General features: G+C 46.0%; 1 protein-coding gene across 1 annotated transcript; it reads right to left on the reverse strand.

Moving 5' to 3' along the window:
- Positions 1 to 1,628: 1,628 nt before the first annotated feature.
- Positions 1,629 to 16,587, reverse strand: TMPRSS5 (transmembrane serine protease 5). The gene is made up of 12 exons (XM_088658173.1): positions 16,513 to 16,587; positions 12,045 to 12,117; positions 11,100 to 11,207; positions 10,802 to 10,945; positions 9,549 to 9,684; positions 7,779 to 7,892; positions 6,981 to 7,024; positions 6,381 to 6,537; positions 4,542 to 4,711; positions 3,689 to 3,787; positions 3,403 to 3,591; positions 1,629 to 1,945 (listed from the first exon to the last, which is right to left on the reverse strand). Exons 1-12 carry the CDS (start codon positions 16,585 to 16,587, stop codon positions 1,629 to 1,631), a joined length of 1,626 nt encoding a protein of 541 aa, XP_088514299.1.
- Between the last annotated feature and the right edge of the window lie 6,579 nt (positions 16,588 to 23,166).

Genomic DNA, 23,166 nt, shown 5'->3' on the forward strand with positions numbered 1-23,166 from the left:
GTTCTCAGCCCCATGTGCTCAGAAGTGGGAATGATGAAGGGGCAGGAGAAACTTCCTAGTTTGAGTTCTGGATTCTGTGCTGTTGCAAGGTGGGACAATGGACTGGATGTGGGGCATGCAGAGGCTCTTCTGTGCTCACCCACTGGCGACTAGTAGCTCTGGAAGGCAACGGGACAGTTTTTGAGCCATTGCTTAACTGAACCTTGAATTTCTAAAACGAAAGCTGCTGGGTTTGTGTCTGTCTAGTAGGCTAGTCCTATGCCTTTCAAGTCATTGTTCCCAGCGAGAGTGACGCAACACATTTTGGGGAAAGGGCAAGGTGGCACCCCTCCTTTTCAATGTACTGAAGCCAACTGGACCGGCAGTTGGCCTCTTCAATGATAGGAGAAAGTCCTCCACCTACTCAGCAGTCTAGCTTAGGGAGTACAGGGCAGGCTGACTTCTGCCCTGCAGCACACCCAAGGCAGCTGCTTCCTTCTGCCTAATGGTAGGGCTGCTCCTGAAGCTGGGTGTAGGGTTGGCTGGGGCAAAGCAGGAAGGCTCTTGATTGTTAAGAGTTCTGTGCTGGTTCTGCCTTGGGAAAGCCTGGCACCAGCACGGCTCTCTTGGAGGGCATCTTATTAAAATGAAGTAGAAATAGTAGCATCTTATTTTCGAGGGGAGGGGAGGGGTAAGGGGCCTTCCCTTTTTGCTTCACTCCCCTTTTTGCATTTTATTAAATTAATCATACATAAATAATCGTAAAAATGTGCACCCCACTACCGAGACCATTCCATTATAACTCCAACCTCCCAAAATTTTGACCCCTCTTTCCGTTTTAACAATACAAATTCTACAAACACCCTCCATATCTCTTCAAAACCAATTCTCCTACATATTCCCAGCCTTACCTTAGTGGCACACTTTAATTTATCATTAATGGCTATATCCCAAACCTCTTTGTACCATTCTTCCATTTTATATTCTGCTTGCCCCTTCCACTTCCTAGCTATAATAATTCATGCGGCTGTCAATAAATTTGTGAGTACAGTGGTACCTCTACTTACGAATTTAATGCGTTCCAAACGCACATTTGTAAGTCGAAAAAAATTGTAAGTCGAATCCCATAGGAATGTAGAAAAAATCCTATCTAAAAATTCGTAAGTAGAAAAAAATCCTATCTAAACCGCATCCAAGATGGCGGACGGAGCTCCATTCGTAAGTAGAAACATTCATAAGTAGAGTTATTCGTAAGTAGAGGTACGACTGTAAGTCCTTCGTAGCCTGTGAACCTTCCCATTGTAAATTGATAATAATGCGACCTGTGGAATTTTGGTCAGCTTTAACCCCGTGATTTCTGCTATCTCCTTAAACACCCTTTGCCAGGGGAAAATTGTACATATTTACACCCCCACCACACGTGAACAAAATTCCGTTTCCTGGCCTCACTCCCCTTTTGTCCCAGAAGTGCAAGAACATGTCTGAGTCTCTCTTGCACTGTTAAAGGGCTCTGTAAATATCATAAGAGCCATGCAGCTGGAGCAGACCAGCATCCTTTTTACTGCAGCATCCCTGTGGATTATGCGGTCCTCAGGATGCTCCAAGTATGTGTTCTCACGTCGTGAATATTTGGGTAGGTGTCAGGAACATCACTGCAGCCAAGTGTCCCACTGCAATGACGGTTGCCTGAACTGACTCCAGCTCTCCCAGCCTCGCCCCCCGCTCACCTCCATGACATGATGGATCCAGTCCAGGAACTCTGCAACCTCTGTATAAACATCAGGTTGTTCAGGCTCCTTGCACCCGGCGCCCTGGCTCCCAATCCCCACCAGGCGCCAGATGTGCTCAAGCAGACAAACCAGAGGTCCTCCCCACTTGGCCTGCAAAAAGCAAGGAGATGCTCTCTGATATGTGTAGATGTCTTGGTCTCTCAATCCAGAGGGGAAATAGGATTGGGTTTTTTTTACTTGGGCGCTGTGGGGTAAACCACAGAGCCTAGGGCTTGCTGATCAGAAGATCGGCGGTTCAAATCCCCGCGACCGGGTGAGCTCCCGTTGCTCGGTCCCAGCTCCTGCCAACCTAGCAGTTTGAAAGCATGTCAAAGTGCAAGTAGATAAATAGTTACCGCTACAGCGGGAAGGTAAACGGCGTTTCCAGGCACTGCTCTGGTTCGCCAGAAGCGGCTTTGTCATGCTGGCCACATGACCTGGAAGCTGTACGTCGGCTCCCTCGGCCGATAACGCGAGATGAGCGCTGCAACCCCAGAGTCGGTCACGACTGGACCTAATGGTCAAGGGTCCCTTTACCTTTACTCCTGTACTTTAGTCATTCTGCTTTTTACCAAGCTATTCTTAATTCAGGGAGGATTTTTATTTCTGCCAAGTTTGCTTGCTTAGAACAGGCATCTCCAAACTTCGGCCCTCCAGATGTTTTGGACTACAATTCCCATTATCCCTGACTGGTCCTGTTAGCTAGGGATCATGGGAGTTGTAGGCCAAAACATCTGGAGGGCCGCAGTTTGGGGATGCCTGGCTTAGAACATCTATAGCGTCCTTTCCCATGACAGTGTTCTCTGGGTGGCTTATGAACATTAAAACATTAAAATCCAGTAATAGCCAGGGGTAGAAGAACAGTAAACAAATTCCAGCAGTAAAAAGGCAGAAGAAGAGAAGACATAAATGAAACCACCAGAAGGGAGAGCTGCTTTATCATGTTTAAACAGGGAAAGAATTTACCATCCATGGAGCAGAGAGTGATTGACAAACATTTGCTTTTCCTTGGGAAATAACCATTTTGTACAGGAAAGCAACTTGAACCTCATTGGTTAGAACTGAGGCACAGAGTGGTGGTGGTGGGGAAGAGCTCTGCCAGCTCCGTTCCCATTTTCTCTCTGCGAATATGTATGCAATTTTAAAAATGAAGTCTCTGAGCCCTTTGACTTGAGCTGATGTAAGGAAAAGTAATGCAGGAAATACTGTATTCTGTTGCTCAAATTAAAACCTGCTCCCTCCTGAACGCAAAGGCAATTTGGAAAGCTATCAGAACACTAGGCTCTGATTATTATTTTTGAATAAAATAATCTTTGGTGAAATTATTATTTCACTAATATGTAATACAATTTGAAAACAATCATGTATTTTAAACTACTTTTTCTTAGATCCTGGCCATTCTGTAGGGATTCCCTCACCCCTTAGGGACGCCTCTTGCCAGAGGCGGATTTGGGCAGCGCAGACAATTCTGCTGCACTGTCCACTGAGCCTAGGGGTGCTGCAACTTTGACATCGTGAACTGAGCAGCAGAACGGAAGGCAAGAGGTGGTGGGAGTGCCAAATTTTGGTCTCGCACAGTGCGCCGCTGAAATTTGCAAGGCCGAAGTCTGCACTTGCTCTCACCCCGGTATTTCTGACCCCACGTGCCCCCTACCCCACTGCAACTGCAAAACCACACACTTCCCAGCTGTTACCTTGCAGGCCTCAGTGTTTCCATCCAAGTAGTGGGCACAGAGCATTTTAGGGCTGAGCTCCCCTGCCATCCTACATGGGCTGTTGCACTTCTGGGTGCTGAGCAGGGTCACTGGCACTTCTGTCAGTGTCTCAGCAGGGTCACCTGTAGCTGCAAAACAAGCAGCAACATCCTGTTCCTTGCAACAATGATGTCTCTATATACATACACATTTTTTAAATAAAATCTCCCTAGGTTTGTTACGTACCATTTTCTAATCTTGTGGTGTCCTGAGCCAAAATCCAGCACGTGCTTCCGCTAGGGATGTCTTGATGGTACTGGGGCAAACACACAGCTCCAACAGTATCTTGGAAGGAAGAATATATCTTATAGCCATTGAACTGATGGTGTAGGAGTTCCAGTTCCCACCTTTAGCCGTTGTGCCAAGACCAAAGCATATGGCGTGAGAGTCCTCCTCAAAGTGGGACAGAAGGTGGCCGTGTGTCCTGGTTTGCAGTGGCCACTCCTTTCTTTAAAAGGATGCCCAACCCAAGCCTGGTTTAAACATCAAGCACGATAATAATAATAATAATAATAATAATAATAATAATAATAATAATAATAATAATACCCTGCCCATCTGGCTGGGTTTCCCCAGCCACTCTGGGTGGCTTCCAACAGAAGTATTAAAATACAATAATTTATTAAACATTAAAAGCTTCCCTAAACAGGGCTGCCTTCAGATGTCCTCTAAAAGTCTGGTAGTTGTTTTTCTCTTTGACATCTGGTGGGAGGGCGTTCCACAGGGTGGGTGCCACTACCAACAAGGCCCTCTGCCAGGTTCCCTGTAACTTGGCTTCTTGCAGTGAGGGAACCGCCAGAAGGCCCTTGGCACTGGACCTCAGTGTCCGGGTAGAACGATGGAGGTGGAGATGCTGTTGCCCATCAACAGTTAGCAAAACCTGGACAACAAGACTGAGGAAGCACACTGGTGCAATTAATTGCATTTCCATTTGAATTATAGCAATTGTTTAGAAATGTGCACTTATGTGTGTAAAGTTCCCTTTGCAAATCTGGATCCTTTGTTATGGGTAAATGGCTCAGCTGCTGGCCCAGCTCACCTGAGAAATGCAGAGGCTCCTTCAGCTTCAGCAATGCAATGTCATAGTCGGGGCTCCTGCTGCTGTAGTTGGGGTGGAGAATCGCCTTCTCCACTGCAACTTCCACCTGCTCTTTGACACTGGTGTGGTCTTCAAGCCCAGCAAAGGCCACCCAGCCAGAAAGCCTGGAACTAAACAAAAATCCTGAGCATGCTTGGCTTTCCAGTTCTGCCTCACTGGGCTTTTTCACTTCCAACTCCAGAGGATGAATGTGCCAGACATTCAGAAAGGGTTTTAAGACAGAATAACAATGATGATGATGATGATGATGATGATGATTTATACCCCACCTATCTGGCTGGGTTTAAAATGTGATAAAACATCAAACATTAAAAACTTCCCTAAACAGGCCTTCAGGTGTCTTCTAAAAGTCAAATAGTGGTTTATTTCCTTGACATCGGTTAGGAGGTTGTTCCACACGGTGGGCGCCACTACTGTACCAAGAAGGCCCTCTGTCTGGTTCCCTGTAACCTCTCTTCTCACAGTGAGGGAACCCCCAGTGTCCAGGCTGAATGATGGGGGTGGAGATGCTCCTTCAGGTATGCTGGGCTGAGGCTGTTTAGGGCTTTAGAGGTCAGCACCAACACTTTGATTTGTGCCCAGAAACATACTGGGAGCCAATGTAGGTCTTTCAGGACCGCTGTTATGTGGTCTCTGCTGCCACTCCCAGTCACCAGTCTAGCTGCTGCATTCTGGATTAGATGTAGTTTCTGGGTCACCTTCAAAGGTAGCCCCTCATAGAGTGCATTGCACTAGTCCAAGCGGTCCACCTGTCTCATTTTGCATGGAAAATCTCGATAATAATAATACCCTGCCCATCTGGCTGGGTTTCCCCAGCCACTCTGGGTGGCTTCCAACTGAAGTATTAAAATACAATAATTTATTAAACATTAAAAGCTTCCCTGTCTCATTTTGCATGGAAAATCTCAACATGTTTAGAAACAGTTGGGCGGACGGGACAAAAAACTTGTTTGCATACCCTGTCTCCTATACTAAGACCTTGCCTGAAGAGTTCATTACTCAACACCCCAAAAAACCTGGAAATGGGACTGCATCAAGTGCCATCCACAGGTAAGGACCGTATCTCGCTGCTACAGCACCTGTTCTTCATGCAAGAGGTATCGGGTTCTATCCCCATCATATCCCATTTAAGTCCCTGGAGAGGTTCTCCCAGCCATGGTGGGTTATACTGAGCTGGATGGACCTTGATGTTCTGGCTCAGTATGAGGTTGTTGCATGTTCACCCAACAGTGACATCTTCTGGGGACAATACCACCCATTCTGTTGCCTCCTCAAAACAAATGACACCCAATGACCCACATTGACATCCCTCTGCAAGAAACCTAGGGCCCCTCTTAGGTTTTGCTGAGTTGCTTCTGTGGCTACCAATTGATGGGGGTCATTAGCAGAGGAGGGCAGCCTTCCCTTTTTTACTCCATGCATGGGCCCTCCATCCAGGTAAAAAACGGTGTCTCAAGGCTGAGCCGATTATCCAGTAAGTAAGATGGTAGGTAGCCAATGACTTACTACGAGCTATGCACCGGGAGGACTTGTCCATGCAACTACAAATTTGCATCTCTACACTGAACTGTCCAGAGAAGCTGGGATAGCTCAGTCGATAGTGCATGAAACTCTTAATCTTAGGGTTGTGGATTTGAGCACCACATTGGGTGAAAAGGGGTTTGGACAAGATGACCCGTGTGGTCCCTACAATTCTATGATTCTATGAAAAACCTACAAAGATTTGGCCAAATCGGCCCCTTATTTCCTGCTGTTGAAGTCAGATTCTCCCACGCTTACTTGTGCATGCAGTGAGCAGCTGTGACGATCCATTCCTGCGACACCATAGAGCCTGCGCAGAAATGCTTGGCCTCGTGATAAAGGGTGACCTGCCATGGCCAGTGCCCTGGAGGTGAGTCCTTTCTCTCCGTTGCCTGTGGAGCCTTGGAGCCACACTCTGTGGGGAAGATGAAAGGTGGGGGGGGGCTCACTCCTCAGATTAGCTCTCAAGGAATCTGAGAGAAAAACAACCTTTGCTTGGAATAGGGTTGAGGTGTTCGTTGGGTGAAGCACCACATCCCAGGATCCTTAAAGAATGCGAAGGTTCTGGAGGCACACCTCAATTTTGTGCAGATTGGACCTCAGTCACAGCAAAGGATGTGAATAAAGCATGCGTATTTAATGCAGATAAAGGCTCCCAACATGCAAGTGGCTGCACACATTTCATTTTGCACCCAGTGTGCGCATTGCCTTAGATGTTTGTTTGTTTATGAAAGATGGGTGGATGTTAAGAACATTGGATTTGGCCATCGGTGGGAAGGTGCTTTTTCCGGGCAAATCAGGGTGCCACAATGTATGATGGTTTCTGAAGTACCATAAGGTGAGTTTTGGGTTACTTACCAGAACATTTGAGGGCCACAATGCGACCCGAAGGGCATCTACTCCTGAATAAAATAAATCGGTGGTTAAATGCTGTAAAGCCCAAACAGACCCGTTATGCACAGCCACAACCATTTCTGGATACAGCAGCCTGAGGAAATTGGTCACCTTATAGAATCCTCTTGACTGATCAAACAAATTTCTGTGGCATTTTCCAGACAAATATATCCTAAGGCAGATTACAAAGAGCCAATAATAGGATGGCATCTGCCTGCCTCAGGAGCATAGGGGCCAATGTCCCTTTGCCCCCCCAATAAAATATTTGTGGGGGCTCCCTCCCTCAAGTTGATGAACAGTGCCATTCAAATGGTGTGTGTTCACCATGTTTCATGATTATGTGGGGAGGGGCCTATCTGCCCCACCCCCAAATATTTTATTCATCCTGCTTAGGAGATATTACTGCAGCAAAAATCTTTAACAAGTGGTTGCAGGGGTGTGTGAATTAAAATGTACAGTACCGGGGGGGGGGGGAGTCACGGGATTTGGATTTGAAATTGTTTTGGCATACAGTTGTGTGTGTTTGTTACTATTGTTTCTGTTACGGTGATTTTTACTTTTGTATGGTTGGAGAATCTAATGAAATTTTTTTAAGAAAAGAGAAAGAAAGAAAGAAATTGGATGCCACTCAAAAAGTTTGAAATCGTGTTTTGACATAAGAAAAGAAAAGAAAAGAAAAGTAGACATGCGTGCCCAAAGAGAGAGACCTTTTCTTCCACCCAGTAGTCTGGAATGGGAGTTCAGCTTAAGCAGGGAACCCACCTCACTTGCCACTTATCCTTGATGCTTCGTTTCCAGTTGGGCAAAATCTGAGCAAACTCTTGGGTGGTGCTCAGCTTCACATCCGTTAGGTTTACCCCTTTGTGGTGGGTGAGCCTGCAGGAGTGACAGACAGGAGTCATCACTTGGGGGGGGGAATCACACCAGTGTGTGTGTGTGTGTGTGTGTGTGTGTGTGTGTGTGTGCTCACGAATCTGTGGAGCCCCTGGCTCTTCCTTCATTGGTTTGGACTACTCCAGGGATGCCCTCCAGATGTGGTTGGACTGCAGCTCCCATCAGCCCCAGACAGCATGGCCAATGGCAAGGGATGATGGGACTTGTAGTCCAGAGCACATCTGGAAGGCCGCACATTGGCTGCCCATGATCATTTTAACTGGAGTTAGCTGGGATGCCTACACCATGCTTCAACATGAATTTCCACGTCAGTTTGCAAATAAAATGATAAAGACTACATCAATTTTAAAAAGTTCAAAAAAAATCAAAGCTAGTATTTTTAAAAATACATATTAATAATCAGAAAGTTGCCATATATATATATATATATATATATATATATATATATATATATATAGCCTATATATATATATATATATATATATATATATATATATATATATATATATGCCTTTTTAAAAAGTCTGGCAGTTGTTGATTTGTGACTGGCTGAAGCCTGGATAGCAGCAAAATCTGACAAGAGAAAGTGATTGATGCATTATTGGGTGGTAACTGGAATTTTTGTGTGTGTGTGTGTGTGTGTGTGTGTTGTTTTTGCTGCTGCATTGTTTACTGCATTTGTATCAGATTCTAGTTTCCAATGTGTTATTCAGTTCAACATTTTGTCATTTAAAGACAAAAAAAAACCACTTACAGATTCCATTTGGAAATGTGAAATGGTATGGGAATGATTTTTCTTTTATTTAAAAAAGGTAGAGGACCCCTGACAGTTAAATCCAGTCACAGACAACTCTGGGGTTGCGGCACTCATCTCGCTTTACAGGCTGAGGGAGCCCGAGTTTGTCCGCAGACAGTATTTCTGGGTCATGTGGCCAGCATGACTAAGCCGCTTCTGGTGCAACAGAACACCAAAACCAGAGTAGTGCATGGAAATGCCATTTACCTTCCCGCCAGAGCGGTACCTATTTAACTACTTGCACTTTTTGGTGTGCTTTCGAACTGCTAGGTTGGCAGGAGCTGGGACCGAACAATGGGAGCTCACCCCATCGCGGGGATTCGAACCGTCGACCTTCTGATTGGCAAGCCCAAGAGGCTCAGTGGTTTAGACCACAGTGCCACCCACATATTTAATGTATTTAAATACATTTAAATAAATAAAAAATGATAAGTGGTATGGGAGAGTGTCTCTGAGCGGAAAGTTCAAGAGGCAGACGTGGTACTGAACATAGCTGCCAAGTTTTCCCTTTTCTCGCGAGGAAGCCTATTGAGCATAATTGAAAATCCCTTTAAAAAAGGGATAACTTGGCAGCTATGGTACTGAAAATAAAAATGTTACCCAGAAAATTAGCAAAGTGTGTGTGTGTTTGTGTGCATGCAAGAAAGTGCTACAACCAGACCTGGAAGACTACAATTTCAGTGATGCGGAGTAATGAAACCTCTGGAGGGGTTCTGTAGATATCCAGGACAGGTTCCATATCTTGTGAGCTGACGGACTGATTTATCCAACTGCCTTTCATAGACAAGACAACAAAGTGTGTGGAATTGGGAAGATTTGACACCCCATCTTACTGCACTTACCGGGCGTGACCCAACCACCTGCAGATTTGCATCCCCAGGGAGACATCCCAGTTCTCATGGCATACCAGAAACCAGTTGGATTGACCCTCAACCTGCACTTCTAATAAGAAGTTGCTTCTGTTTATTCTGAAAAATACTAAAACGAGTGGATTAAAAACCTCATCCTGCTGGGCTTGATCTGCTCCTGCTGAGAAGGAATTCTGTATTATCCATCATTTTGGGTCAATCAGGCCTTCATAAGGCTGTTTTTTTTTTTTAAGGGGAGGGGGAGATAGTGGCAGCAAGCAGAGTAAGGAGTATTCAGCTGTGTCTACTTTCAGCTTTATTTGGTTGTTTCCAACAGCTAGATTCCTTCTGTGAGACTAACTAGGGATCTTTCACTCGTGTAGACACCTTTGCACAGATGAGTTGTGCTCCTCAAAAGATCCATTGTCCATACTGCCAGCACCCCAAAAGCACACCCCACCTTTCTTCTAAGCACATATGGATGAACCTGTTAGTTTTGAGTTCTCTCACTTTCTCATTTTTCCAGTCTTTGGTTCGTTAGAGTTTGCCATTTTTTATAAAAGAGTTCATTTAAAAAATGTTGTGTTAGTCACTGTAATACAGGTAGATATCAACTGTATCCCGCATTCTCTGTTTGCTAGCGCTAGGGCTTTTGCAGGAGCAGACAGGTGAGTTTTAATGTTGTGCAACAGAGGAATCCAATGCAACAGTTGCAGTTAGGGTTGCCAGATCAGAAACATCCCAGACCCTGAGATTTCAGGGCCCAAACCTGAGACCCTGGTGGGGTCACAGAGGCAGACCCTGATGATTCTTCCTCTGCATACCCTCCATCCACTGAGCCCTGGAGATAGAGGTTCATTGAGACAGGGGAGGAGGCAGGAGGGGAGGGCAGCTCACGGTGGAGAGTCTATGCAATTTTGCAGCCGGTTCCTGGTAATTGAAGCTTGGAAACAGCATGCATAATTGTAGTATCAATCAATCAATCAATCAATCAATCAATCAAAAGCACTCTTGCCCGCCTGGAGATTCAAGCCCTCCCCCTGCCGCCCTGGAGATCCGGCAACCCTAGTTGCAGTAACGGAAACTTGTGCAACACATTGCGCAATCCATTACACAACAAATTTACCAACAACGTGGTTATGCGTTCTTTTGCGCAACAACACCCCGCTGGCGCAAAGCATTTCACGGGCAAAATGAGTATATTACTTTAGTGCCTTTAACTTAGTGCTACATCGGAGATTCCAAACCTTTTTTGCTCCCAGCGTCTCCAGTGAGGGTGTCTTGGTCCTTCTCCTCTTCTTCCATTGTTTCCCTGCACCTTGTTAGAGCAGCCTCTGGGTCCTGGAGGGGGAACGACCCCTGAAGGGGAAGGGGCTTCTGCAGTTGTTTCACTAAGAGGACAATGGCAGAAGGAGGTTGGAACAGCAGCCTAGATACTGCGCCCCACATAGTAACCACAAGAACTGGGCTATTGAAGAAGCAATATCTCTCCAAGTGCTCACCTAAGCCAGGCTATGCACATCCTCCTAGCTGGCCTGTACTTACCCAGAAACCAACCCCCAACAGTTGTTCCAATCAGCAAGCCAAAGGATCCCAGGATCAAAAGGCACCTCTGGGCTGTGCAAGAGTTTGCAAGAAATGTTTTTGAAGGCACTTGATAGAAAAGGAGAGAGAAATTAGATTATGGGGTGGGAAATTGAAATATCAGAGAAGGGCTGTAGCTCAGTGGCAGAGCACCTGCTTTGCATGCAGAAGGTCCCCAATAGCATTACTAGGTAGGCCTGAGGATGTCGACTCCCTGAAACCCCAGAGAGTTGATGCCTGTACTGAGCTAGACAGACCAAGAGTCTGACTTGGTATAAGGAAGCCTCCTCCGTGTTCCTATAATCCTGTTAGTGCTTTGGGATTCACCTTGAGAAAATCCTGATGGCAGGAGGTGTAAAGCAGGAGGAGGAGGAAGATGACCACCTCAGGTGACAGGATCCACATGGGCAGCAGATCCCAATACAGTGGTACCTTGGTTTACGAACTTAATCCGTTGCGGAAGTCCATTCTTAAACCAAAACCGTTCTTAAACTGAGGTGCGCTTTCCATAGTGAGGCCTCCCGCCGCTGGTGCCCTTCCACTGTTCGGATTCCGTTCTCAGACCGAGGTAAAGTTCTGAAACCAGGACACTATTTCCAGTTTTGAGGAATTTGTAAACCAAATCGGTCTTAAACTGGACTGTTCTTAAACCGGGGTACCACTGTATAAACCTGTATTCAGGGTCAGCCCATTCATGAGGCAAGGTGAGGTGACCAGGATTCATCAAGGCAACAGATCCCAATGTCAGCCTTCCCCACTTGTTTCTGATGTAAATCGTCCCTCACCTCTTCTTCCCTGGTGGGGAGGGGGATGCAATATCGGGGTGCCAAAATGTCTTAGGCTGGCCCTGTCTACTGGCCACCCAGCTTTTTGAACTCCCAGGTCCAATCCCATCAAATAGCTCACCATTCCCTTTCGACGCCCGTGATCTCTCTTCCCCCTTTGCCTCTGAGGAGGGACCAGGATTGTGGCTTTGAACCTGAGGGTCAAACCACACATGACATTTATTCGCAGAGGGAGACAGCTGAAAGCAACCCCATTTGGGTGGGTGGGTGGAGACAGCAGTTTTGTGGCAACTTAAAGACTATAATGGTCTTACAGCATAAGTTTTCATAGTCTAAAGTCAATTTCAAAAGCGTTATATACAGTGGTGCCTCGCTTAACGAATGCCCTACTTAACGAAAATTCCGCTTAACGAAAAGTTTTTTCTAGCGGAGGTTGCCTCGCTAGACAAATGTGTTTTATGAAAAATTCGTCTAGTGAATCGCGGTTTCCCATAGGAATGCATTGAAATTCAATTAATGTGTTACTATGGGCAAAAAAAAATTCAAAAAAATTCAATGCATTCTTATGGGATTCGCTAGACGAATTTTTCTTTATAAGAAAAGACCTGTGGAACGAATTAAATTCGTCTAGCGAGGCACCACTGTACTGTTAAATATCTTTCTCCCAGCCTCCAAATTTATGCAAGTGAGAGTTGTATGTAAACTACCCACCAGTCATCTTGGATCACATCCTGACAAAACCAACCACTGGACGTTTATCAGTATTTATCTTATGGAGACAGTTCCCTTCAAGAGCACAAGGACTGTCAGGATTTACTAAATGAAACAAAACACGCCCCCCTGCAGGCCTCCAATGTGATTTATCATACTGAGTGTGAGAGCCCAGGATGCCACAGTCAGTTTGCGTGTAAGAACATCAACTGACCTACGCACATGTTTTAGGAATCATAAATCCACTGCGAACTTGACAAAAATATATCTATCAGAACAACCACTTGCAAAGCACTTTGGTCTGGAAAATCACAGCCCCTCTGATTTATCGGGTACTGCAAAAGAGAATCTACCTTGTTCCAGGAACACTGGAAACAAGATAAAATCTCTGGATTTACAGACTTTTAACCTTGAGACCATATGGCCCCACTTTGGGGCATAATAATACCTGACATCACTTAGCTTCAGCAAATGCAATATGGTAATATTTTTGCTTTAGTAGTCACTGTTAATACGTACACAACCCACACCCCTAGCTAGAAAGAGAGAGAGAGAGAGAGAGAGAGAGAGAGAGAGAGAGAGAGAGAGAGAGAGAGAGAGAATGGGGCTGTATGGGAATGAAACTTCAAAAAGTACAGCAATTGTAGATAAGCAAAGCAACCAATCGACAGCAACAAAAACTGGTGATTACCCCATCATTCAGGTTTTGCTGTGTAAATTATCCCCAGCAGTGGGAACAGGAAACCATAGTCTCAATTCAAGGCTAAACTTATAGATTCAGACTTCTTGATTGGTTCTAACCAGACAGTTTCATCTTTGAGTCTCCCTCTGAAATCCCTCTGTTTGAGAAAGGAAAACTCTTAAGTCAGAAGTGTCTGGAGAGATTGAAATGACCCCACTTCTGGTTTCTGAACGCTGCTATTTCTGACGTCAGAAATTTTCTTTCCATTTGTTCTTTTGCATAGAGACTAGCCTGTAATTACACTGCAGAAGGAGCATTACCTAAAGCGGGTGTGTGGCTTGGACCACAATGGAATCTGAATCAAATTTGGTCAAAAAAATATAATTATATTTCATGACAAATCTAGTGACACACATCAAGAATGTTTGAAGAAACCACCCCTGCAAAAGACAAAAAATAGGCAGAGTGATTTCCCAATGTTTCTGACTTTGAATTGGCAGGGAATGTCGGAGGATGAGTGATACATAATCAGTCATTGTATTTCCAGATTGCCCCTTGCTCTCCCATCTCCACAACTGTAGGATGCCAGAGACACGCTTGAGATGCTTGAGATATTCTGCAGCTCATGTAGCCACGGGAGACGAATTTAACAGGGGTATCTTACCATTGCAGGGAATGCCAGTAGGTAAAAATGATGTCTGGAGATTCAGTTCATCGCTTCAAGGTGCAGGAGATCAGGGCTGAATAGGGCCAAGCTGGTGACCCATCATTAAATAGGCCACTGGCTCAGATTCCTCCTTGTGTATGCACAATCCACGCACCTCCTACCCAACAGTGAATAGAGCCATTGTTTTAGCTAGGAGGTCAGGTGGCTGGTTGGTTGATTTCCCCTTTATCTCCAACCAGCTGATGGGACACCTGGAAAGAGAGACAAGCATGTGGTTGCTTAGCAACCCCTCCTCTCTCTCCCAAACCGGGAAAGATGCCCCAACCTGCATGGTGCAGGACAACCTTCCGGGGTGCTTGCTCAGAGCAAGAAGGCTGAACGACGTTTGCAGTTGATGAAACGGTGTCGAAAGCAGGAGCACAGGACAAGGGCTCTCTCTGGCTGGAGTCCAAATGTTATGGGGGAAGTGAGAAATCACTGTGATTATTGAAGGAAATGGACTCCTATTCCCATCTCTCTAAAGGTCACAGGCCATGTTGTCATCACAAAAGTTCCACAGCTTTCCCTCCTTTGTGTGACGTATATAGCCACCAACATTTGATGGAGAGAAAAAAGAGGTACCAGTTTTTAAGTGAAAGACTACGACAGTGATCCAGAATAACTTGCTTTTCATGGTGTCTGGTGGTGAACCCCACCGAAGGTTGATGATTCTACAGTGGTACCTTGGTTGTGAAACGCCTTGGGACTCAAACAACTTGGAACCCAAACACTGCAAACCCGGAAGTAAGTGTTCCGGTTTGCGAACATTTTGCAAACGTGCTCCATTTTGAGTGTTTCACTTCCGATTTGAGTGCCACACTTCCGTTTTGAGTGTTACGCTGAGGTCTGTCTGTTTTTGCTATTTATTTTGCATTTTTGTTTTTGCGGCCTTTTGTTTTGTTTTTGTGACTGTGTGGAACCTAGTTCAGCTACTGATTGATTGATTGTGTGACTGCAGTACCTTGATTATTGCTTTCATTTTATGGATCAATGGCCTCATTAGATAGTAAAATTCATGTTAAATTGCTGTTTTAGGGGTTATTTTAAAAATCTGGAATGGATTAATCCATTTTGCATTACTTTCTATGGGATGGGAAAGTGCGCCTTGGTTTTGGAACGTTTTGGTTTTGGAACGCACTTCCGGAACGGATTAAGTTTGAGAACCAAGGTACCACTGTATTTGAAAGGGGTTTCATATATTTAGCACATGGGTGGGAAGTGTGTGGCCCTCCAGATATTGTTGGTCTTCCATCATCTCTGACCATTCATCCTGCTGGCTGGGATTGGTGGGAACCAGAGGTGTCAGCTTTTAAAGGGGAAAATAATTTAAATCTCCCAGAGCTGTCAAAGACAGGAGAGCTGTGGAACATCTGTGGCCCTCTAGAGATGGACTACGACTCCCATAATCCCTGACCATTGCCCATGCTGGCTGCTGGGAGTTGGAGTCCAACAACATCTGGCAAGCATCCTGATTTCTGTTGCCAAAGATATACCTTGTACCACCTAGAAAACATGCCCTCCGCCTGTAAAATTTATGTTAAAAATTCCATATTTCAAAACTCTGTGCCTGCTAGCAAAGTTGTTTCACCCTGTACCAATGCAATACAATTTCTGCCTTTCAAAGAGGTAGCCTTGATTGAAATCAATGGGTTTTCTTGAGTATGCTTAATTTCAGAGTGGGCATTCTTCTTGGTCAGATTTCTTTTTTAAAAAACTCCCTAATTGCAAGAGTGCTCAAAACGGGCAATATCGAGAACAAGTCAAAATAAAATGTTATATTAATATATATAATATATATTTTCCCAGATAATGAAGCACTTAAATTTCAACAGGATTCAGCTCCATGTCATGTTGCTGCTGTGTGCAAAAGGTGGTTTCATGATAATCATATTCCACTGCTGGAATGGCCTGGGAATAACCTAGACCTTAACGCAATCGAAAATCTATGGAGCTGACTAAATATACTTGCTAGTCAGAAGCAACCCAACAATAAAACCCAATTAATAGAGGCAATAATTCAATCTTGGTTTCACATTATTACAGCTGCAGAACTAAAAAACTTGGTTCATTCCATGGGAAGACGTTGTAAGGCCATATTTAAAGTTAAAGGTTACCCAACTAAGTATAAACAAACTTAGTTGGTCTCTAAGGTGCTACTGGGCATTTTTAATTTTTAATTTATTTATTCCAACTAAGTATTAACTGACATGGTGAGAATTTCTATATATCTCATTTTTTCTATGTTTCACATTTCTTCTTTATGACTGCTGTTGTGATAAATAATCCTTCATAAAAGTTGTTGCATTACATTCTTCATTAAATTATCTTTCCATTGATATATAATTCTATGGTATTACTCCAAAAAGGGGTGTTATAAGCCATCAAACCTCGGAAATACACTTTTCCCAAAAGGTTTCCACAATTTTGGCTGCTAGTGTATATTAAAGCAATCTCATTGGCATTCAGAGAACTTTTTTAACAATGCCTTACCCCAGATTTGTCCTGGCTGCGGAGCGAGGCAATGCAGAATACCTGTTCAACAGCTGCCATCTCAGCCAGCCTCATTGTTCTCTGACTGCTGGCTGTGACATTTCAAAGTCAACTTTCCTAAACCTTCATTACTTTCTCACCAGGACAAAGACAGCCCTCCTTTGTGGTTGCCACTCAATGCTCTCATTCTCCCAAACGGCCGCCAATAACAAAGCCTTTCTTTTTGTACCCTGGCCTCGGATTGATTAAAAAAGAGAACTTCAAACACAGAGAGAGACAGGGACGTATCTTCTGGTGGGTCAGGGGCATAGGAAGGGGTTGGGGGTGCAGTCTGCCCCGGGTGTCATCCTGAAGGGGGGTGACATTGGGCACCCCCCCGCCAGCGACTCCCACAAGCCCAGTGACCGGCAAATTGGCAAAGCAGATGCTGTTGCTCTCCCCTTCCCCCGGCTCGCTGTAGGCTTGGGAGTTGCGGGGGGGGGAACCAAATGTCAACCCCTTCAGCCGAGACCGCCACTGGGGTCGGTGGGTGGGTGGGTGCCAATTATTCTAATATTTTAAGGCCAAACTAAATGTGATGTGAACCATCCATGGTCAGATCGCCTGAGATAACTTTTAGCCCAGGTGTCAGCAAACTAAGGCCCGGGGGCTGGATATGGCCCACCAAGCTCGTAGATCCAGCCTGTGGAACCTGCTGCCCGCTCGGTCAGTCCCCCCGTGCTGAGCTAAACCGGCACCACCGCGGACGCCTCGCCGCACGGGGACTGACTTCCGTGACACCGGCATGGCTTGGGATTGGCTGCAGGAAGCTCCTGCAGCCTATCCGAAGCCACAGATGCCTCTGGGTGGGCAGCGACGCTGACGCTTCTGCAGCCAATCCGAAGCCTCGCCACCTGCACACTGAGGTAAACCCGGCACGGCCATCGATGGAGAGGCCAGTGGGTGGGCGACGGGTCTGGGCTGCGCCATGGGCATCGTGACGGGCACGTTGCGGGGCTTCAGCCAGAGCTTGCCGCACCTGCTGGTCCCTCACTTGGCGCTGCTGCTGCTGGTGTGCTTGGCGGCTGTGCTGGAGCAGCTGGAGGGCGAGCTGCACGCTGCCCTGCCCGCCGCCCTGGCCTCGGACAACGGGGCACATCGCGTGGTGCACACCACCTGGGAGCTCTGCAGGGACGGGCCGATGGAGCGGCTGTTGCTCGGCAACAACGTTGGTGAGCAGGTGGCGCCAAGAAGTGCTCCTGAGCGCGTGTAGAGTGCATTCCTCCTCCAGGTCCGGTGGCAGCTGCGGGACTGGCTTGCAGGGTATTTATATTTTTCAAAATATAGTCTGGCTCCCCACAAGGTCTGAGGAACAGTGGACCGGTCCCCTGCTGAAAAAGTTTGCTGACCCCTGTTTTAGCCTGAAAATCAAGTGTATGTGGTGGTTTGTTTCTTAGGGAGGGGTGAATTGGATCAGGACTGCAGTTCTGCAAGGGCTGATTATGAATTTCCTTCGGCTCCATATCTCTGGAGACAATACACTCCTCCTCCAAAGCCGTGATTAGTTGTGGAAAGTAAAGGACAAGCAGCTGTAGGCTTTTGCCTGCAGATAATAGTAGCTTGGGGGAGGTATTTAAAGTAGGTTAATGGTATGAGTGGAAAGGGTTAACCCCCTTGACCAGCACTGTGACCCCCAATTCCCCCCTCCACCTCCTACCATAGTTGCTTTAAAGACAAAAATACAAGAGCATGTGGATATGTGATCCCAGACTCAGGTTCTATGCCAGTCAAGTACAGTTTGGCCTTGGAGACGTTTTGAACAGAGGGAGGCAGTAAGTGCTGGGCTTGACCCCTTCATAAGACACAAGGGTGTGCAGATGAATGGGGGCAGAAATTCAGTTCAGGCTTCATTTGAAGGCAAACTTACTTAATTTGCAGTTTCTTAAACAAGATAGGAACAGAAACACAGCCATTACTCAAAACTCAAATTTCACACAAACTTTACTGTCCCTGGGTGGGTTTGGAGATCTAGAATCAGCGTCTCTGGCTGCCCATCCCAGGAGCCCCCATCACTCTGCCTCCCCATGACAACAAGGAGATTGGCCTAGAAACAAGGAGATGGCTGATTTGCTCCCTATAAAGCCTCAGGACTTTGGTGGAGTTCTTTGGTTTCATGGGGATTGTGAAGATATGGCCTGAGGGAGAGGATTTATATTCTTTGAAAAAGAAGAAGCTATTTTCTTAGCAAACTACAAGCAGCTTTGTTTTGCCAGTTTTGGGGTAGCTCTGCTTCTCCTTCCCGTCCCTAAGTAGCACTAATATTTCTCTCCGCAGCCTCCCAACCCCTTTGGGAGATATTTTTCCTTGGTCTCATGTAAAGTAGTCAGCAGATGGCAGTAGGGAGCTGTAGCTCCCAGTCATCCAGAGAGCTGTTGCCGTTTCTTTATTTTAAATATCTATCTGTCTATATCTATCTATCTATCTATCTATCTATCTATCTATCTATCTAATCGCTTCACACAATAATAATCTCTTGAGTTACATGAAAACAATAAAAACATGAAACCCAGCAACATTCAGTAACGGTTTGTAAAAACTACCTAAAAACACAGCTACATAATGCTGCGTTTAAAGCAAAATCATGCCACTTTAAACAGACATGGATTCCCCCAAAGAATCCTTCGACGTTGAGTTTGTTCTGGGTCCTGAGAGTTGTTAAAAAGATCCACAACTCCCCTCTACACTACTACGGGTGGTGCCGTGAGTTAAACCACTGAGCCTAGGGCTTGCTGATCAGAAGGTTGGCGGTTCGAATCCCCGCAACAGGGTGAGCTCCTGTTGCTTGGTCCCTGCTCCTGCCAACCTAGCAGTTCGAAAGCATGTCAAAGTGCAAGTAGATAAATAGGTACCGCTCCGGCGGGAAGGTAAACTGTGTTTCCATGTGCTGCTCTGGTTCGGTATAAGTGGCTTAGTCATGCTAGCCACATGACCTAGAGGCTGTACGCTGACTCCCTCGGCCAATAAAGCGAGATGAGCGCCACAACCCCAGAGTCGTCTGTGACTGGACCTAACGGTCAGGGGTCCTTTTACCTTTACTCCCCTCTCAGAGATACAATTTGCAGAGTTCCTTGAGAATGGGAATACCTTGCTAAAGGACTCAGAGAATTGTAGCTCGGGGTGGGGGTGGGGGTCTCCCCTTACACTTCTCAGGATTCTCTGGGGGAAACCGGGTGCTTTAAATGTATGGTATACATGCAGTGTGTTTCTTTTTGTAGAAGTGAGTTAATGGGGGGGGGAAGCTGTGCCGTTGGTTTTTCATCTTTTTACCTGCTGTCACTGGAATTGGTCTGAGCTAAGCGGGCCTACCTGGAGATGTGGATGGCGCTGTGGTCTAAACCACTGAACCTCTTGTGCTTGCCGATCAGAAGGTTGGTGGTTTGACTCCCCATGACCGAGTGAGCTCCCATTGCTCTGTCCCAGCTCTTGCCAACCTAGCAGTTCGAAAGCACGCCAGTGCAAGTACATAAATAGGTACCGCTGCAGCGGGAAGGTAAACAGCGTTTCTGTGTGCTCTGATTTCCGTCGCGGTGTTCCGTTGCACCAGAAGCAGTTTCGTCATGCTGGCTACATGACCTGGAGAGCTGTCTGTGGACAAACGTTGGCTCCCTTGGCTTGAAAGTGAGATGAGTGCCGCAACCCCATAGTCACCTTTGGCTGGACTTAACAGTCCAGGGGTCCTTTACCTTTTTTATTTTATTTACCTGGAGTTGCAAGGTGTGTGTGTGTGTCAAACCTGGGGCTTTCTGCATGCACAGAATATGCTTTGCCACTGATCTGCTCCCTTGTTCCCCTTGTGGGTTTCCTAGAGGCAGTGAGGGCAGTCAGGGAATTTTAGAGACTCTGGACTTGATGGCCTTAATTCAAAAATATGGAAAGCTAGTCTCCCCCTCCTTCTCTCTCTGCTGAGCCTGGGCTCTGGACTTCTGCCTTGAAGTATTTCCCTAGCAGAGCCATTACCCAAAGTCATCTGGTTGGTCACCATGGGAATACAGAACTAGAGGTCTTTGGTCTGACCACCTGCACGGCTCTTATGATTTTTTGATTGATCTTCTCAGGAGAAAACTCAACTTTCAACCGTGAGCACTGTGTTGTTACTCTGTGGACACAGGGGGATCAAGCTGCTTCCTTCCGTGTTTCTTATTTATTGAGTTTGAGAAGAGAGTCTTCCGCTCTCCCTTGATGTGGTCAAATGCTACTCTATCAAATATTCAGGTTAATGTCAGAGACTATCAACTGGCTGCACCACCATCTCTCCACAAACTCCCAGAATCTCCATTTTTTGTGTGAACAACTGAAATTAACTTCTACTTTAGAGACCTGATGCATGTGAGCCCACAGGAATAAATTGCCCTGTCTCTGCAGCTACAATTGGAAAGCTGACAGATGACAACTGAAAAGCTGTGTCAGGAGTATGGGCAGGAGTCAGGCTCTGGGGCCTGTAGTGCTTTGCAGGACTGGGGCATGCCTCAACTTGTGCTGGAGAAGCAAGGTGTGGCCACACAGGTGAAGTCCTCAGCTTGTGCTGGAGAGGCAAGGAGTAATCACCCAGGTGAGGCCACTTGAGATCTCACTGCACCTGGTGGCAGGAGCTGGGAGGGATAAAAGCCCAGCATTTCCCTTCAGCTCTTTGCCACAGGAACGCTATCCCTGCCTGGTTGCATCTGGCCTCCTGTTCCTTGGGCCCTTGCCTTGTTGCTGCCGTGCTTCTTGGACCCCTGCCTCGCCTTCGCCTTGCTCCTGCCCCGTGGACCTTCGCCTTGCTTCTTGTTCCTGGATCCTTCGCCTTGCTCCTTGGACCTTTGCTTCGCCTTCACCTTGCTCTTGCCCCGTGGACCTTCGCCTTGCTTCTTGTTCCTGGACCCTCGCTTGCCTTCCTAAATACTCACTTATGAGATGGTCTAGCTTTTCCTGTCAAAGGGGAAGCTAAAGACACAGCTCAGCAGCTCCAAAAACCATGTTCACAGCAGGAGAGAACATCTGGCCACTCTCTGTGTCCTCCATCACTACAATCTGGACTCTGAATCGGATAATTTGCTCCATATTCATTGCATGCAGCACCGCTTCCATTCAGCTGCAGTTCACCTTCCACCAAAACCTATATTACCGTGTTGGCCCGAATATAAGCCACACCTTCAAAATTCAAGGAAAAAAAAAGAAAAAAGACAATACCTGAATATTAACCGCTCCCATAAAATTCCGCAGGCACTCAGACCCATTTTGTTTTACCGGATGTCTGTTTCAGCAGCAATATCATAAAAGCCAATTTTTGTAAGGTCGCGAATTTAAGCCACACTTTAGTGTTTCACTGTCAGAATTTGGGGGGAAAAGTGAGGCTTATATTCAGGCCAATACAGTATATGTCTTCTTGTTTGCAAAATTCCATAACTTATCTAATTACATAACTTACCTGGTCATTACATTATTCTACCCCGTGCATCTCAGTGCAAAGGAAGCACAGTGCAAATGGGCGAAAATGTAATCAAATGCATATTGCTGGTGCACCAAATGACTCACAGAATCGTAAAATCTTAGAGTTGGAAAGGTCCCAAGGGTCATCTAGTCCAACCCACTGCAATGCAGGAATTTCAGCTAAAGCATCCATGACCGATGGCCATCCAACCTCTGCTTAAAAACCTCCAAGGAAGGAGACTCCACCACCTCTCGTGGCAGTCTGTTCCACTTTCAAACAGCTCTTACAGTCAGAAAGGTTTTTTTTTAATGTTTAGTCGGAATCTCCTTTCTTGTAACTTGAAGCCATTGGTTCGAGTCCTACCCTCCAGAGCAGGAGAAAACAAGCATGTTCCCTCTTCCATGTGACAGCCCTTAAGATATTTGAAGATGGCTATCATATCTCCTCCCTGTCCCCTCTTTTCCAGGCTAGACACACCCAGTTTCTTCAAGCGCTCCTCGTAAGACTTAGTTTCCAGACCCTTGATTCAGGCCCCAAATAGCTAATAGACCACTTCCTTCCCTATGTACCCTCTCAGATGCTATGATCAGCAACAGAGGCCCTCTTAGTAGTTCCTCTGTCCTCGTAAGCTTGGGGGGTGGCAGCCCAGAAGAGAGCATTCACTGTGGCAGCCCCTAAGTTGTGGGACTCCCTCCCTGTAAAGGTGTGTCTGGCACCTTCATGGTACTGTTTCCCGTGAAAGCTGAAGACACACTACTTTACCCTAACTTTTGACATCTGAGAAGTATATTTTCAGGACTCACCTTATTTCTGGAATTTTGTTTTCAAATGTGTGTGTGTGTGTGTGTGTGTGTGTGTGTTTGCTCACTCGTTTTCAAATGTTTTTAATATTGTGTTTAATCACTGTGGCCAACCCTGGGACTTTGGGGTGAAGGGCACAATTGTAATTGTGATCATCATAACCGTAACAACCAGTAAATACCAATAATTTTCACTGGATTGATTTCTATTCCAGACATGGTATGAATAAGTGAACACTCGCCATTTTCACTCCTGTTCCCATTTTCATCAGAATTCTCTGACATTCTTACTTGTCAGCAGAGGTGGAAGAGGAAATTGATCTCTCTGTGTTTTTTTTTGTTTTTGTTTTTTTGTTGCAGTGGACTGACCTGACCCAACACTTGCTTGCAGATTCAGATGCAAAA

Source organism: Zootoca vivipara, chromosome 14 (assembly GCF_965207765.1).
Source record: "Zootoca vivipara chromosome 14, rZooViv2.hap1.1, whole genome shotgun sequence".
NCBI lineage: Eukaryota > Metazoa > Chordata > Lepidosauria > Squamata > Lacertidae > Zootoca > Zootoca vivipara.